Below are 18852 nucleotides of genomic sequence, written 5' to 3' on the forward strand. Positions count from 1 at the left end.
GGTCACAGACTCTTGTCATTTCTCATTACAGAAGGGACCAATGATCAATTTAATTTATATTTGGGAATGTCTTCCAGGTAAAGTGAATATCACTGTAGTTGCTGAGTCCAAACAAAGCAGTGCTTGCCCAAATGAAGGAATGGAGCAGCAAAAGCTAAACTGGAAAGACACTGTGGTCAAAAGCTTCTTGGTAGAGGTATGGATATGCAAACCATCAAGCTTTTCCTGAAAAGAAACAGACATCTAAGAGGTTCTGTATTAAAAGACCTTCTCATTGAAGAGACTTAATTAGTTGACAACATTTACTTTTGACACAAGACATGCCATTTTAAATGAATTAAAACAGCATAAAGTTCATCCTTTCTTTAATTAATACCTCACCCAGGATAGTAAAACTTAACACTTGAAACAGACTTGACAATTTTTTGTTTGTTTCTGAGTCAAGATGTTTCCTGTACACCTATTTCTCTTCCTTCTCTTTTTCCGATTCTCAAATTCAAGAGACAAATCTACTTGTCCTACACTCCCGTGCAGTTCCCGTCATCCTCAACAAGAATCAGGCACTCCAGCCTGGGCGATACAGTGAGACTTCGCCTCAAAAAAAAAAAATCAGCACTTGTCAGAGGAACACCCTTGATTTGCCTCTTGGCACATCCCTGCTCCACAAAGCACTTTTAGTTGTTTACTGGAGATGCTATACAGGATCAGGGGAGCTGAGAGTGTCCCACAATGACATCAAGATTATGCCTGTCCAGCCTACAGAACACAGGGGCTCAAATGGGTGCTGGTGATGTCCCGTGCCTTCCAGATATGAACAAAAGGGGACCATGATTTGGATCTTCTCTCAGAGATAAACTTGCACCAGCCATGCTTAAGTGAGCTGGTGCTTAATCACTTTTCCTTCATGGACAGAGGACCTTGACTCATTCTTCTGTGCTTGTTTGTGTTACTTTTTGACAGCCTGAAGGTATTGAAAAGGAAAGGACTCAGAGTTTCCTTATCTGTACAGAAGGTAAGACGAACTTTTAGGAAGTCAAATTAGTCCTAAATAAAATTCACCAAGAGAATCAGTTCATGTCCACTCCTTCCACATGAGTCCATGTGCCCTGTGATTTCACTTTAAATAGCTCATGGAGGATTCTTGTGTTTCGTGCTTTATCTTCATGGTATAATTTTAGCCATCAAAAAGCATATTCAGGAGGTGGTTTTTAGTTCACTTTCTGAGGTTGGTCTGCCCCTACCTATTTTTTTTTCATCATGTGTATTCTTAGCTCCTCTTATGATATGGTTGTCACACAATATTGGACAATGGGTTATCAGGATTGAGGCCCAATAGCACATAACATAATCTTGGCTTTTGTAATCTTAGGATAAAATAACCCATAGATAGATCACTGCCCCTGCCCCTCAGTCTCCGGTTTTATGGCCATGAGGGGTATTATTTTACCTGGTTGATGGTGATCTGATTATACTCCCTCATCAGAGTCTTCAAGCTTTACCCTTTGCATGTGTTGTTTTATGCGTTACAGTCAGTGTCGTTTTTACATTTTTTCATACATAAATAGTTCAGGCACTAAACCAGTGAAGAACGGGGACCACAATCTGTTGCACAGATTTAAATGCCATTTTCTGAATGCACTGTTCTCCTAAACTAGGTCAAATTCCCAACTTCATCTCCCCTAATAAACAACTTGTAAAATCAAAATAAGTAATGGAATCTTATTTCCAATACGTTTATCCCCCAAAATCTGCTGATATAAAGAAGCCATCACATTTTTTAAATCAATATTTTCATTCTAGGTGCCAAAGCCTCCAAGCAGGAAGTTTTGGACTTGCCAAACGATGTAGTAGAAGGGTCAGCCAGAGGCTTTTTCACTGTTGTGGGTAAGTTGATTAAATTTTGTGTTTCACTATGATTTGAAAATCTTGGTTGAGGTGGTCTTTAAAAAATCCTTAAAATAACAGAATAGAGATATTTTCCTAAGCTATCAATTAGAAGGAATTATTGTTCAGATCATCCTCTGTATTTCCTGATGGGATCTGAAGGGATTACAGTACCGTTTCCAGACCTATATTCCCAGGAAACCCTAGCTTGGGTATATGGTAACTAGTGTTCAGAAAGCAAGAGTTTCTTTATAATCATTAATCTGAAATATTAAATTCACCTCTTGGAGAATTGAATTAACTTTGCCTGTTAATGATGATGGTAGTTTTCTCAGTAAAAGGAGAAATTTTTGTTGTTGATACAAAAGGCAAACTTCTTTGTCTGTTATTAACATGAACATCTCTTGGAAGGGATAGATTACACTTTGTAATTCATAGGATTGATTGATTTAAAAAAAAACTAGCAAACAAGCAAACAAACACATTCTCCTAACTTCCTCCTCTCTCTGGTAATGAGATTTTCAGAAATATTTTTCATAGCAGTTTAACTTCACCCTTCATGGCTATCTCCTCTTTCAAATTGCTTCATAAAACTTTCTTTGTTTCCACCATTTAGACTCAATTTTAAATGTTACCTATTCCACTATGCCTCTTTTGTCTATAGTTATTAATGCTGAGATGGCAACTATAAACAATACAGCTTTCCGCTTTTCCTGTCTTTAGGGGATATTCTAGGACTTGCCATGCAGAATCTGGTTGTTCTCCAAATGCCCTATGGAAGTGGAGAGCAGAATGCTGCCCTACTAGCATCTGATACTTACGTTCTTGACTATCTGAAATCTACTGAGCAACTGACAGAGGAAGTTCAATCTAAGGCTTCCTTTCTCTTATCTAATGGTGAGAAGATTTAAGTAACTTCTGCCCATAATTGTTGAAATCAATTGTTACTCATACCAAGATGTCATAAGCTGTTTCTATGCAGTAGTCTGGTGAAAGAAAAGTGAACCTGAACCGAGGAACTCTCAGTCCTAGCTCTGTTTTCCGTTTGACTTCAAAATCTGTGCGGTCAGCTAGCTTCATAATTTACAGCTGCAAAGTTTTCAAGCTATGCACTTAATTTTGTTTTAATGCCTGGTATTTTGCAAGCTACCTTGTTTGTTGTCGTTATTGTTTTTGTTAGGAGTTGTTGTCAGTGGTTCATCTGTCAATGTCTGTTTGTTTTTGTTTTTGTATTTGTTTGCTCACCTGTGGTCTGTTGCAGTGAAGTGATTGGCTTTGTATACAGAAAGAGGGCCAATGTTGTAAAATGTGAGGTTAAGGAAGTCCAGGAGCATAAAATAATCTTCTTTGGTTTTTCTTCTCAGAAAGATAACAATGAAATAAAATGACCTTAGGGGAAATATACTGAATAGTTAGTAGGTACCAATGATGAGGCAATTACTGAGCCAGACATATCCATGTGTATTATCTTGTGATCAAAATCCTATAAAGTAAGCGTTATTTTTTCTCCCTTATGAATACAGAACCTGAGTTTCAGAAGTTCAAATAGAAATGATCATCCTAGTAATTTGTGTCTAATACCAATACCTAGGGCTTGCACTGCACTATTCTTTCTCTTCTAACTTTTTTAGGTTAAAAAGTAATTTCCTACAATGTTCTATTTTAGGTTATCAAAGGCAGTTATCTTTCAAAAACTCTGATGGTTCATATAGTGTGTTTTGGCAGCAGAATCAGAAAGGAAGCATATGGTGAGACATAAAAATTTTATTTTGTATAATATAGGAATTACCTGAGGAGGGCTTGCAAGGGGGTGAAGGAGGACAGAGTTCAGTGGGGATTTAGAAGCAAAGTGGGTTTCAAAGTCAATTTACAGAGAAGAAATAGATAAAACTAAAGATTCAGTGATTCCAATCCTAATGCAACAATAAACCTTCAGTCTCATGACGATTTGCTCAGCAGTGTGATCCTTTCATGACAGCCCCTATACATGCACAGCCGGCCAACTCCACCGAAGAGGGCACATCTTACTCTGTGCTTCTCAGAGTCCCATATAGATTCAGGAAAGTGAAATTAGAAGGACCCAAAATACCTAATTACATCGTTTCTCTCTCCATGTGCAGATAATCTAATGGGCTATATACAACAGGACCTTTGGGTGCAGACATGCTAAAAATTACCTACTCTAATTTCCACTTATTGCTAGTCATAATATTTTCCTGACCCAAAGGAAAGAGCCACTATCAAAAAAGATGGTTTACAGTAGATGAGTTGAATGCATCCTTTACTCAAAGGGAACAATGGTGATGAAACTGTGGAATTGCTGACATTGTCATTTCCTCTTTATCTAACTTTTGCTGTGGTGATTTGTATTACAGGCTCAGTGCTCTTACTTTTAAGACATTGGAGAGAATGAAAAAGTATGTCTTCATTGATGAAAATGTTCAAAAACAGACCTTAATCTGGCTTTCAAGCCAACAGAAAACAAGCGGCTGCTTTAAGAATGATGGCCAGCTTTTCAACCATGCCTGGGAGGTGAGAGAGGAGAAGCACCAGGCTTTCCTTGCTGCTGAGCATTGCCTGCCTTGCCCTGCCTCTGGCTTTCCTGATCTGGAATATGAATATTCTTCCTGTGCATATGAAGCCTTCTGAGGCACTGCAGTCCTGGGCCTGTGGTGGGTTGGTCAGCAGCACCATTCCTGCTTCGTGCATGTTTAACCACAGCCTGGATGTGACTCCTTCTGAGTCTCTTGTCTGCCTTACTCAGTCTGTAGTCCTTCCTGAGTCAGTCCTCTTCAGAAATTAAACTAGAAATAGAAGGGAGGGGAGAGAAAGGGAACCTAGAAAAGAAACTTTCATAAATTTGGAGACAGTCAATGTATAAAGGGAGAGGGCTGTGAGTATATGAGGAAAGAAAGTTTATTCCTATCCATGAGTGGCAAGAAAGTTCTGGGGAGAATATCTAGTAATTCATATTGTTTCAATGAAGCAAGTTTTTCTAAGACCCTCTCAAGGCAAAATTCAAAGGCCAAGCTTGCCCCGGGGCCAAAGCACAAATGAGGTGAAGTATATCCTTGGCAAAATCCAACCCTTTTCCTGTCCATATTTACGTAAATCACTCCCTTCCAACTTCCTTTCTTTGCAGATACCTGTCCACCTCCAGCCCATCTTCTATCTCCTTTCCTCTCCTTTTTTTCCCTATGGTTGCTCAAAATCTATCAAGGCATTTTAGCATGCTCTGATGGCCCCTGAAATACCCTGAACTTTTCTTCAGCATCCTTCCTCATAGTCATCACTCCTGTTCTTGAAACACAGAATGCATATCTAATCCACATCAAAATATGAATGAAAACAGACACTCTATATTTAATTTGCATGCAAGTTGTATTCAAATTGCTTTGTGGTATTTTTAATGTATTCCAAACTTATTCCATACAACAGGAGGACCCTGATGGAGAAGAGCTCTTGCTCCTTCGTAGAAAAATCAAAAACTTTCCCACGTTCTCTTCTAAAACATCTGCACATCTTTCTTCTTATTGGATTCATTACTGGTGAATCATTGCTGATTACTGCTACAGTTTGTCTGATCTTATCCAGTATTTTCTCTATAATTAAATATCTGTGTGGGTGGATGGGTTGGTGGTTGTCTGTGTGTGTTTTGAGTTGAGAGAAATAAAAATGCAAGGGAAAAATCAAAGCTTATACTGCAGAGGAATGGTGATACCACTTGCTGTAATTTAGATGTACTGAGAGTCCTCATACCTCATGTTAGTGTCCACCATGTGCTGTTATTTGCATCTTAAACACTTGGTTTCTCAGAAATATTTCTTTTCTGAAGAAGAGAGGAGTTGTCCTTTGCTTAAACAGATAAAATGGGAAGCTTGTACAAGATCAGTAGATCCCAGATGCCATTCTGAATGCTATTTGCATCAGTCACTAGAGCACCCATTAAAATGCTTTTCGCTGTCTTGTTCCCAAATTTTTTGGACGAGAATCTCTGTGTAGACGCTGGTTGATTTAAGTACCCCATGGAACTTTTATGCACAGTTTGCAAACCACATGATTTATAAATGAGTTTCTCGTTTTACACTGTAAGAATCTGAGACTTGATTCTGATGACCTCCTAGGGTGCTTTTTCAGGAATTTCCAGGAATCTTCACGGCAACTTTCTGCTTCACCTCATTAGAAATTCTTTGTTGGCTTTTTTCAGATTTATACCAAGTGGAGACAAATAGAGTCCTGTGAATTCCTTAGAATGCATGCTTAACACCAGGCCACATAAATACGATTGAAATTAATTGTTATAACAAGTTAATAATTATGATTTAATTATTGCATAGAGTCTGAATGAATTCTTGCTTAGATAGTATGATTATTAACCATCTAATTTAAAAACTACACATGTTCGGGTGTTTTTATGAATAATGGTATTTGTTCCAGTATTTTTTTCATACCTAGTTTTACTTCAAAAGAATACCTGCTATTTTATGCTCTGCTGTCCCGAATGACTCATTGTTCCTTTGTTTTCAGGGTGGAGATGAAGAGGACATTTCACTCACTGCATATGTTGTTGGGATGTTCTTTGAAGCTGGGCTCAATTTCACTGTATGGATTCCCGTCATCTTCTGATTTCAGTCAGCTGAATGCACATTCAATAGACTGTAGAGTCAGAGTCACTTGAGATTCTAAGACTGGAAACCCTGAGATAACATTTAGTTGATTACCACCCTTTAAATTCATGCTGTTCAAACTGTCTTTTGTTCATAGACAGCTTTGAAAAACAGGATTGGGTTTCTGCCTAGGGAGAATACGCATATGCACACAAAAACGAGTTATTCACACAATTGCAGGCATTCACATCTGTCCTGAAGTTCAGCCATGAATTTCAGATTGAGAACCCCTGCTCTAAGTAAAGCCATAGACTAGTATTCTGTTTCTTTCTAAGCAATAAGTGAGTAAACATTTTCAACTTAAGTGTGGTTCACCCTAGCCACCTCCCAATCCATAGGTTAGATTTCCAAAATCTATTCCTGAACTAAGATGCTAGAAATTGTCAGGGTCATTAGTATACCTTGAAAATTATCTTCAGAAATGTAAGCCTCTATTTTAGGCATTCGAAAAAAAAAAACTCTTAGGCCTATGATAAATTTGGATGCTTTGCCGCATAGAAGACATTCATAACTAAAATATCACTGATCAAATATAAAAACTGCCATTTTCTTACTAAATTTTATTGGGCTGGGCATGGTGGTTCATGCCTATAATCCAAGCACTTTGGGAGGCTGAGGTGGGTAGATTACCTGAGGTCAGGAGTTCAAGACCAGCCTGGCCAACATGGTGAAACCCTATCTCTACTAAAAATACAAAAATTAGCTGGGCTTGGTGGTGCATGCTTATGATCCCAGCTACTCAGGAGATGGAGGCAGGAGAATTGCTTGAACCTGGGAGGTGGAGGTTGCAGTGAGCTGAGATCATGCCACTGCACTCCAGCCTGGGTAACAGAGCAAGACCCTACCTCAAAAAAAAACTATTGCTTAGGTACTAATAATGACATTATAAATTTATTTTAATGATTTTTTGAAGGATAAAATATATGTGTATATATAAATGGATTTGTATGTAAAATATACTTTGAAGATATATTATATATATTATAAACAATGATTAGTTTAAATGTTCAACAAGCTCATGGAATGTTCGGGTATCAGTTTACGATATATGATTCTTCTTCCTGATCAACAGTTTCCTGCTCTACGAAACGCACTCTTTTGCCTTGAAGCGGCATTGGACAGTGGTGTCACTAATGGCTACGATCATGCAATTCTAACTTACGCTTTTGCCTTAGCTGGAAAAGAGAAGCAAGTGGAATCTTTACTCCAAACCCTGGATCAATCTGCCACAAAACTAAGTAAGCGTTATTATTCATTGTTGCTAATGGAGGTGATCTTGGAGCGCAGTGAGGAAGCGTTCTAAGCAGTCACATACCCTCTTCACCAGCATGTTTCTATTTCTCTTATGGAATTTATCAGTGGCCTTTATACCTTTCAAGAACACTACATATTCTAGACTTTCCTCTTTTGCTTTATGCTAGCTTCCTCTCAAATGAGTGATGTGAGGGGAATCAAGCCTGGTGACCAAGCCATAGGCTATCAAAACTACTGGGGAAGCTTAATCACCTGCTACTTAGAAAGTTGCTATTTAAGGTGTAGTGGTTTGCTATAGCTGTCATAAAATACCACATACTGGATGACTTAGCAACAAAAGTTTATTTTCTCACGCTTCTGAAGGCTAGAAGTCTAAGTTCAAGGTGTTGAAAGTGTGGTTTCTTCACCCGCAGATGACCATATTCTTCCTTTGTCTTCACAAGATCTTTTGTGTGTGCACAGCCCTGCTCTCCCTTTTGTGTGTCCAAAATTTTTCTTCTCATAAGGGCACCAGTCAGATTGGACTGTGGCCCATAAGCTTCATTTTAACTTAGTCACCTCTTTAAAAAGTCTTTTCTCCAAATACAGCCACATTTTGAGGTACTTGGAGTTAGGGCTTCAACATATAATTTTAGGGGAACAATTCAGCACAAACAGAGGTCAGGAATGGAATTCGCATCCTTCTTTATGTGTAACCCATGACTTTTATACAGACTATGTGAAAATTCTTCCTTTTTCTCAGATAATGTCATCTACTGGGAAAGAGAAAGGAAACCCAAGACAGAAGAATTTCCATCCTTTATTCCCTGGGAAACTTCTGCCCAGACTGAGAAGACTTGCTATGTGCTATTGGCTGTCATTTCCCGGAAAATTCCTGACCTCACCTATGCTAGTAAGATTGTGCAGTGGCTTGCCCAACAGATGAATTCCCATGGAGGCTTTTCTTCCACTCAGGTGATTAATGTAGGCCTGATATTAATAGCAATATGTTTAATGCAGAAGCTGTAACTCTATGATGAGTGAGATATTAATAGTAAAGCTATCACAACAAATCCTTTCTGAGAAGAAGAATCTTCGATATTATTAATCTTATTTCCTCAACAATTATTTATTGGCCAGTTATTGTGCATCAGGCACTCTACTAGGAAGCCTCTAAATAGAAATGAATGAAATGAGGTCCCCTGTTCCAGGAATTTATGACCATTTGTATCTTCATTCACACAGCAAACATAGAATAAGTCTAGAGGACATTTTTGTCATAAGCACCACTCTTGGTGGTACATTAGACACCTGATGATACTATGTTCAAATTATATATGGGCCAAAGAGAAAGCTTTCTCTCTAGTTCTGTGGGCTATACACTGGGAAAAGCAAATGAAAAGAAGGAAAACAGGAGAAATGGGGGATATGAGAAACAGTGACATGTTTTTCCTTACTTGGAAACAAATTGAAAATGCAAAAAAGCAGTTTTATTTCCATGAGAAAAATCTTCATTTCTCTTTGTGTTTGGTCTTAGTTTCGGAGTAAAACCATACGCTAATGAATTTCCAAAGATCTTTTCCTGATTCTGACTTCCCTTCTTTGAAGATGAGCAGAAAAAAAAGAATTATCCATGGCAGCCACAGGGGCCACTGAATTATGTAATGCCTTAACTTTTAGAAAAGCTTTGACACCATTTTTAACCAAAGAGACTATATTTTATTAAAAATTTTTAGAAAGTAAAAATATAATTAACATTTGTTGAAGTAAATTAATTTAAGTGGAAAACATTTGCACAAGCAAGGATATTTTCCTATCATTCAGGATATTGCTTCTTGGTGTTTTGCTGACCTGTTTTAGGAACATTTCTAAGGATTGATATGAAGTCCATGGTCAAATGATGACCAATATTGTGTCGTAACTGAGCTTGGATCATTGTTTGTGCCGTTCTGTGCAGGAAACTGCAGTTTGTCTTCTTGCCATAACCCGCTACATGAAGTTAACCTTCTCTAAGAATCAAAACACTGTCACCTTTAGCAGTGAAGGATCCAGTGAGATTTTCCAGGTTAACAGTGATAACCGCCTACTGGTCCAACGTTCAGAACTAACAAAGGCACCTGGACAATACACAGTAGATGTGGAAGGACACGGTTGTACATTTATCCAGGTAATAGAAATCTGCCTAAGAGGGTGATGAGTGTTTGCCAGTAAAAGAGTCAGACTGTCTGTTCAGTTCTGCGTGAAGTGTTATTTGACCGTTTTGTGTATTTACATGATCAATAGCCAAAAATGCAAGTTACTTTATGAAAAGGTACTCAGCTGTCTAAGAGAAATTTCTTGAGGAATATTGCTATTGGAAAGTATTCTATCTTCATTAAATTACATTATTCTGAAAACTAAAGAATTTAATCTGATTCCCTGATGATAAAGATGTAAACTGCATTAATAATAGAAATAAACAATAGGTTCTTTCTTTTTAAAAATGTTTTATTTTTAATTTTTGTGGGTACATAGTAGGTGTAAATATTTATGGGGTGCATGATACAGGCATGCAATGTGTAAGAATCACATCAGGGCAAGTAGGGTATGCATCACCTCAAGCATTTATCCATTGTGTTACAAATGATAGAAGTATACTCTTAGTTATTTTAAAATGTAAAATTACATTACTACTGACTATAGTCTGACTGTATAATTCTTAATACAGGATGGGATTTCTTATAATTTGCTATGCTTTCTAGGCCACTCTTAAGTACAATGTTCTCCTACCTAAGAAGGCATCTGGATTTTCTCTTTCCTTGGAAATAGTAAAGAACTACTCTTCGACTGTTTTTGACCTCACAGTGACCCTCAAGTAAGTGTCATATTTTGATAGTAACTCCCATGTGAACAAGATGGTAAAATATTTAAAAAGTTCAAACAGTAGTGAAATAACAAAATATAAATCATGGTAATATGATGAGTTCTCATGTTGGTGGTGACAATTCTACAGCACAGTCAGTTTTTAGCTCTCTGTCCGGACACCACAATTTAGTACATCTTCAGCTAAATCAGAGCTAAAATGAGGCAAGAATAACATGCAGTCTATGTGAGCATGATTTGAAAGCTTTCGCTGCACTGATGTTTCAATGATACTTTTTATTCTGTTGTATGGAAGTACTCCTAGTTTTGAAAAACAGAGATTCTATATTTCTTTCTCAAGACAAGCATGCATGGTCATATAGTAGCAAGCCCACAAATGTTTATTTTATAACTGTAAAGAGTAACATTTTAGATTTTTACTTTTCAGAATAGAAAAACAAAATGATCCTCTTGAATTCAAGCATGATTTATAGATGCTAAAGGCTTTTAGCCTTAGTTAATATGTGGAAAATATTAAGTAAAATTAGTTTGGGAGAGATTTTTTAGAATTTCTAAATAAAAATCGCTTGAGCTCCAGGGCTAAGAACTCAATGAATTGGGGAACTCTTTTTCTTTCTTTTTTTTTTTTTTTCCGAGACGGAGTCTCACTTTGTCACCCAGGCTGCAGTACAGTGGCACAGTGGCACAATCTCAGCTCACTGCAACTTCCACCTCCTGGGTTCAAGGGATTCTTATGGCTCAGCCTCCTGAGTAGCTGGGATTACAGGCATGCACCACCACATCTGGCCAATTTTTCTATCTTTAATAGAGTCAGAGTTTTGACATATTGGCCAGGCTGGTCTTGAACTCTGACCCTCAAGTGATCCACCCACCTTGGCCTCCAAAAATGCTGGGATTACAGGTGTGAGCCACCATGCCCTGATGAACTATGGAACTCTTAACTTCACACCCCAATAGTCTTATCCAGAAGCAGGAAACTGAGCTAGAAGATCTCCTGGGGACATGTCTACTCTATAATTCTGCGAATATACCACCTTTTAAGCAAAGATGTCCTCTAGGTGTTATGCAACTCTAACACTAACCTAAGTATATGTAATATAGATTTAGAAGCTTTGTTTATCAGTTCAAACTTTGAGACTGCAGGTAAGCTTAAGAGCAGGGTTTGGGGAAGATTTCATGTCCAGATAATTCACTATTTGCTCCAATTTCTGTTGCTATGTATCATCTCTTTCATTATCATTCTGGTTGTGCCTATTCACAGATGCTTGAAAATGACTTTCTTCAGATATTTTCTCTTCAGCTTTTACCTGTCCTCCAGATTTCTAGCCAATTAGTATTTATCCACCTGGCACTCTCATTATGAGATAAGTCACTTTTTAAAATTGATATCTAAACGAGTGTTTTCTTAAAATTTTCAGATATACGGGAATTCACAATAAATCCAATATGGTGGTTATAGATGTAAAAATGCTATCAGGATTTACTCCAGCCATGTCATCCATTGAAGAGGTAAATAATAGAAGCCTAATCTTTCAGCACAAAGACAGCTACATAGAGTATAAAGATAAAACAAATACTTGTTTAGCCATTGTTCAGCAAAACAAAACTATAAAATTCTTCTTCAACATTCACGTTTGTATTTTTGCGCTAACACTGGAGAGCTGGTGTACTAAATTTGTACCAATTAGCAGTCAGTATTTCCCATGGTTCATCATATATTTTTCTTTAGTTGCTACCTGTGCTTATGAAAACATCATGGCACCAAGGAATGTTCCATAAAACAGAACCTGAGAACCCTTCCTTACACCTTATACAAAAATTAATTCAAGATGGATTAAAGACTTACATGTTAGACCTAAAACCATAAAAACCCTAGAAGAAAGCCTAAGCAATACCATTCAGGACATAGACGTGGGCAAGGACTTCATGTCTAAAACACCAAAAGCAATGGCAACAAAAGCCAAAATTGACAAATGGGATCTAATTAAACTAAAGAGCTTCTGCACAGCAAAAGAAACTACCATCAGAGTGAATAGGCAACCTACAGAATGGGAGAAAATTTTTGCAACCTACTCATCTGACAAAGGGCTAATATCCAGAATCTACAATGAACTCAAACAAATTTACAAGAAAAAAACAAACAACCCCATCAAAAAGTGGGCAAAGAACATGAACAGACACTTCTTAAAACAAGACATTTATGCAGCCAAAAAACACATGAAAAAATGCTCATCATCACTGGCCATCAGAGAAATGCAAATCAAAACCACAATGAGATACCATCTCACACCAGTTAGAATGGCGATCATTAAAAAGTCAGGAAACAACAGGTGCTGGAGAGGATGTGGAGAAACAGGAACACTTTGACACTGTTGGTGGGACTGTAAACTAGTTCAACCATTGTGGAAGTCAGTGTGGCGATTCCTCAGGGATCTAGAACTAGAAATACCATTTGACCCAGCCATCCCATTACTGGGTATATACCCAAAGGACTATAAATCATGCTGCTATAAAGACACATGCACACGTATGTTTGTTGAGGCATTATTCACAATAGCAAAGACTTGGAACCAACCCAAGTGTCCAACAATGATAGACTGGATTAAGAAAATGTGGCACATATACACCATGGAATACTATGCAGCCATAAAAAATGATGAGTTCATGTCCTTTGTAGGGACATGGATGAAACTAGAAAACATCATTCTCAGTAAACTATGGCAAGGACAAAAAACCAAACACCACATGTTCTCACTCATAGGTGGGAATTGAACAATGAGAACTCATGGACACAGGAAGGGGAACATCACACTCCGGGGACTGTTGTGGGGTGGGGGGAGGGGGGAGGGACAGCATTAGGAGATATACCTAATGCTAAACGACGAGTTAATGGGTGCAGCAAACCAACACGGTACATGGATACATATGTAACAAACCTGCATGTTGTGCACATGTACCCTAAAACCTAAAGTATAATAATAAAAAAAATTAAAAAACAAACAAACAAAAAACCAAAAAACAAAAAACAAAAACAAAACAAAACAAAAACAGAACCTGATATAGAAAAGCATGGACATTCAGTTCTGCAGTGGTGCTGTCATTTGTTCTAATATCTATTCTCTATCCTTCCCTAACAATTTCTTCAAAGCTTGAAAACAAGGGTCAAGTGATGAAGACTGAAGTCAAAAATGACCATGTTCTTTTCTACTTGGAAAATGTAAGTTTAGCAATACTTTTTTTTCTTTAAAGTTTTTCTTTTTTCTTTCCAAGGATGATTGGATGCTTCAATTTCTTATAGATATGTATGATGGGATTTGTAAAAGGAAAAAATAAGGGACGTTAAGGATGACCAGTGTTCTATCCCACTGATCATCTTCTCCTTGCTAGTTCCAAGGCTATTTCATATATGCTCTGGCTATGTGACTAGATAGCTTTCCATTTTAGAAACATCATCTCCCTATCAAACACAGTCTGGTCACAGAGTAGATATATAATTATTTTATAATTTGACTAAACTCTTACAAAGTTTGCCATAATTTTTTTAAATTACAATTGTGTATTGAAGGTGTGCGGTGTGACATTTTGATATATATAGTGAGCTGATTGTTATCATCTAGTGTGACTATATGTGAATTATCTAACACATCCCTCTCTTCACACAGTTACCTATTCTTTTTTTGTGATGAAGCACTTAAGATCTGCTCCCTTAGGGAATATTACATATACAATACAGCATTGTTAACTGCAGGCCACTGCTGTACCTGAGATTTGTAGAATGTATTCATTCTGCACAGCTGAAGCTTTCTATCCCTTGACCAGCGTCTCCCCATTTTCCCATCCCTGATAACTGCCATTCTACTCTCTGCATCTATGAACTCAACTTTAGATTTAACTTACAGATGAGATCCTGCAGTGTTTTTTGTGTGTATCTGGTTTGTTTCACTCCACATAATGTCCTCCAAGTTCTTGAATGTTGTTGAAAATGGCAGAAATTCTTTTTTTAAGGCTGAATAATTTATATATATTTGCCTCAGTTTCATTATCCATTCATCTGTTTCAAACACTTAGGTTGATTCCCTATGTTGGCTATTGTAATGAAAGAATGAGCATGGGACTGCAGCTGTCTCTTCAAGATATTAATCTCATTTTCTTTGGATGCATACCCAGAAATAGGATTGCTGGATCATAGGGTAGTTAGTTCTATTTTTATTTTTCTGAGGAAACGCCAAACTGTGGCATGCGCTTTACAGACATCCTTTCTGTGTGTATCGTCACCACTCACATAAATGCCTACATTCCTCTAAGACTTCCAGCTAAATTCCTCTCACCTCAAGTAAGCAAAGGAACTTAAAATTTTATAGGATTTAACGTTAACAACTCATTATTTTGCCAATATGTAAGTTAATCATACCCTAGATCTATCTAATTACATAGATCATAAACTTCTGGGGATAATCTTCTCAGTGATTATCTTTTCTCAGACCTGCTACAATGTAATTATCATTTGTGTCATTATAGGTTTTTGGTACCGCAGACAGTTTCACTTTTTCTGTTGAGCAGAGCAACCTTGTGTTCAACATTCAGCCCGCCCCAGTCATGGTCTATGATTATTACGAAAAAGGTAGGCAAGCAACAGCCATGCCCTAAGGCTACTGAACATGGTATCTAACATTCCCTGAGCTACTAAACTTTCCAAAATCAACCTCCGTCTTCACAGAGTCAACAGTAGATGGCATTACTTTGTATACTGGTTTCTTTATTCCGTGATGTGTCTTCTGACTGAACCCATTTTCCAGTTACCAGAGTTTTTCAACACCAGAATCCTTGCACTATAACCTGACAGGGCTCCACTTGAACTTGAAATACGAGCCACACTAAGCTCCCAGGTCTTTTTGTTATTGTCATTGTTGTTCATGCTAAGACTGACTGTTCCAAGCTACCTCTATGGACTTTGACTTAAAAAGGGGAGTGGGGAATATTCTGAAATGTTATTTTAAAAATTTGATAGATTAATTTCTAAAACATATACTAAGATATTGTAGAGACCATACAACTGTTTCCTGGAAGGTTGGTACTATTTGTTTCTTGTTGAATGCTGTGTGAAGTTTGTCGAGTATTTGAATTCTCTCTCTGTCATTTACTAATAGAATGTATTTCATCAAGTGTCTTAAATATTATTAGCATATTTCTGGATGTATAAAATGGGAAAGTAATTGTCTCTATTTCAAAATTATTGGAAAGATTAGATCGAATGTGCTTATATCATCTATTTAATAAAAATACATGTTCCCTTTATTTTTTCAGAAGAATATGCCCTTGCTTTTTACAATATCGACAGTAGTTCAGTTTCTGAGTGAGACAAAGCAATTACTGGAAGAGGTAAAGAAATTTTATTACATCATAAGCCATTGAAAACACATCTAGTAAGAAAATGAAAAACTAAATAAGATAGGACAATGGTTGAAGAAAGAAAAGTGTCTGGTACTTCATTAGACTGGTGTAGCTGTGTACTACATGAGTATTCTGATAGTCATTAAGATTGTATTAATTTCTTTAAAAATAGCTTTAAAGAATTCACAGCTATATATGTACCTTTTATAAATCTCTATTTTGTAAGTTGACAGGTCAGTAAAAATTTAGGCATATATATTTGTACATATGTCTGTATATGTATGATACATGTCTATGTGCCTATATGTTTTTACATCTAAATATCTATTTATATATACATACAAACATGTGTTTATTGTTTAAACGATGTTTTAAATCTCAGGTGGAAAAGCATTTCTTTTAACAAACCAATTCTTCTGTATCAAACCTGGAAAAAGATCATGAACCATCTGACATCCTGAACAGTCTGCAATCTGCTATGGCTTCCTGTCAGGTCTTATTTCCTTATCATCCCATTAAATGTTGTCATTTTGCATCTGAGTCTATGGCTTTTTTTTCTTCCAGTACTTTATTCACAGTTTTAATCCTAGAAAACGCAGGGCTTTTTTTTTGACAGCAACTTGAATAATATGCTGTGTGGCTGTCAACTCTAAATTTGAGTATTTAGACATCATGGCACACAGAGTTACAATTCTTCCATATACAAAGAAAGAGAGAGAGAGAAAGAAGTGGGGGAAGAGAAAGAAGGAGACTAAGTGAAAGTTGAAATGGACTCCATGTTAATTCAAGGAAACAAAAATAAACACACAAAACACATAGACTCGAATGTATCTTCCGAGATCAAATCTGCCTCAGGCCTAATCCAACATTGACCATCCTGTTGGAGCAAAGGCATTGCTTGTGCTTGCGTCCTTACTCACACCCCTCATGCTCCAGATGTGGCCAGTCATCACCCCCGAGGGATACTGGTCAAGTACTCAGGGATGGTTGAGAAATGGTTGTGGCCTGCCTCAGACCACCACCACGCAGTGGGCTGAGTGAATTTCCAAAGCGCAGAGACAGCATTGCAAAGGCACAGTGTGCCGGGATGGGCCCTGGACATACACTGTGCAATCCATCTCAGATGAGGTGATAGGAGCAAGTTGGCATGTCCCAGGCCACAGGCACTGCTCCTCACACCCCACTTGAGTGGGAGCCATCACAGGCTAGCATCCTCTTGTCCTGCCCCGATCCTGGTTTTCTGGCTGGCTTTGCAGGTCAAAAGGCATCCTTCCATCTGGAAGGATCCTGGGGGAGTCATCTCTCAGAAGACAGTCCCAGAACATGGAATGTGACCTTGTTTGGAAATAGGGTGTTTGCAGATGTTACCAAAGTAAGAGGAGCTCACAGTGGATTAGAGTGGGCCCCACCTATTCTAATGATTGCTGTCCTTACACACACATACACACACACACACAAACACGAATGTGCCCATGAAAAAGGGAGGCAGAGGTTAGAGTGATGTGTCTACAAGGCATGGGACGTGGATGGTTGCCAGAAACCAGCAGAAGCCAGGAGAGGGCCATGGAGTTGATCTGCCTCACAGCCTCCAGTTGGAACTCCTCCTGTCAGTACCTTGATTTTGCACTTCTAGCCTTCTCAACTGACAGAATAAACTCCTGTTGTTTAAAACCAGCCAGGTGTGGCATGTTTTTATGAGAGCCCTAGGAACCCAATACACAAACTTTCAAGGGCCTCATCCCACTGACTTCAAAGCAGGCCTGGATCTGTGTGTTGTCTCAGTTCTGGGCACTCCCATGAGCCTGCAGAGAGACTGCAGGGTCTTCCTGAACAGTTCCCGAGGAGGAGAGAGAGACTCAGAGGATTGCCCCGATATCGCCCCTCCCTCCTCCTAAACTCTGCATGGCTCTCCCACTCCCCCAGGAAGACTTTCCTGCTAACTTTTGCCCTGCAAGTTGACCTTGCAGCATTTTCAAGTGCCACCTGCCCCTGTGAACTTGAATGGATTGCTCTTGTTCTTTGCACAAGAGTAGAAACATCTGCCTGGGGTGCAGCTTGTCCTAGTGTCTGGGACTTCCCTGACACACAGCTCCCCTTATCTGCTGTGGAGTGGTCTCACTGACATCTGAGCAAGCAACTGGAAGAAGCTTCAGCCCCAGTTCTAAAGGTTCACGGTGACTGGCAGCTGGGGTTGAGACAGACCCGCCTTCTGCAGGTGGACTTTGGCGCTGGCCTCAGTTATACTTTTATAGATGTTACCTTTGGAAGGGGCACAATTTTCACCCTCCTGCCCTGCCAGTGTGGCAGGGTATTTTTTATTCTTTGTATCCAGTTGTTTCTTGGTATTTCTTGGCGAACTGAATGGAAGATATGCTTTTTCCTAAGCATGGCTATGGCACAAGAGGCTTTCTGAAACAGCTGCTCGGGTGTCTCAGCCTGGAAACTGGGGCAGGCTCTGAGGGAGCATCTTCCTGAGCCCTCAGTATGTCCTCCACAAGGGACAGGATGGGCTCTGGGGACTTGTTCTTTGCCCCTTCCAGAGCTGAAACCAGAATGAGACTATCTGTGTCTCCAAAAAATAAAAAAAATTATCTGGGCTTGGCAGCATGCACCGGTAGTCCTAGCTACTTGGGAGGCTGAGGCAGGGGGACTGTTTGTGTGTGCCCAGGAGTTTGAGGATACAATGAGCCATGATCGCACTTAAGCCTGGGTGACAGAGAAGGACCGTGTCTCTTAAAAAAAAAAAAAAAAGAAGAAGAAAAAGAAAAAGAAATCACTTTGTTTGTGAATAGAGACAATTTCTTCCTTTCTAATC

General features: G+C 38.5%; 1 protein-coding gene across 1 annotated transcript in view; it reads left to right on the forward strand.

The window, feature by feature from the left end:
- The window catches only part of LOC100595728 (ovostatin homolog 2-like), a 57870-nt gene extending 41867 nt beyond the window's left edge, over positions 1-16003 (forward strand). Inside the window, 14 exon segments of the mRNA XM_030804334.1 lie at positions 78-196; positions 961-1012; positions 1801-1884; positions 2608-2781; positions 3551-3632; positions 4260-4416; positions 6412-6486; positions 7624-7789; positions 8548-8798; positions 9778-9951; positions 10526-10638; positions 12065-12278; positions 15165-15267; positions 15951-16003. Of these exon segments, the coding sequence (XP_030660194.1) occupies positions 78-196; positions 961-1012; positions 1801-1884; positions 2608-2781; positions 3551-3632; positions 4260-4416; positions 6412-6486; positions 7624-7789; positions 8548-8798; positions 9778-9951; positions 10526-10638; positions 12065-12278; positions 15165-15267; positions 15951-16003 (1817 nt within the window).
- The last annotated feature ends 2849 nt before the right edge of the window (positions 16004-18852 follow it).

Source organism: Nomascus leucogenys, chromosome 23 (genome assembly GCF_006542625.1).
Source record: "Nomascus leucogenys isolate Asia chromosome 23, Asia_NLE_v1, whole genome shotgun sequence".
NCBI lineage: Eukaryota > Metazoa > Chordata > Mammalia > Primates > Hylobatidae > Nomascus > Nomascus leucogenys.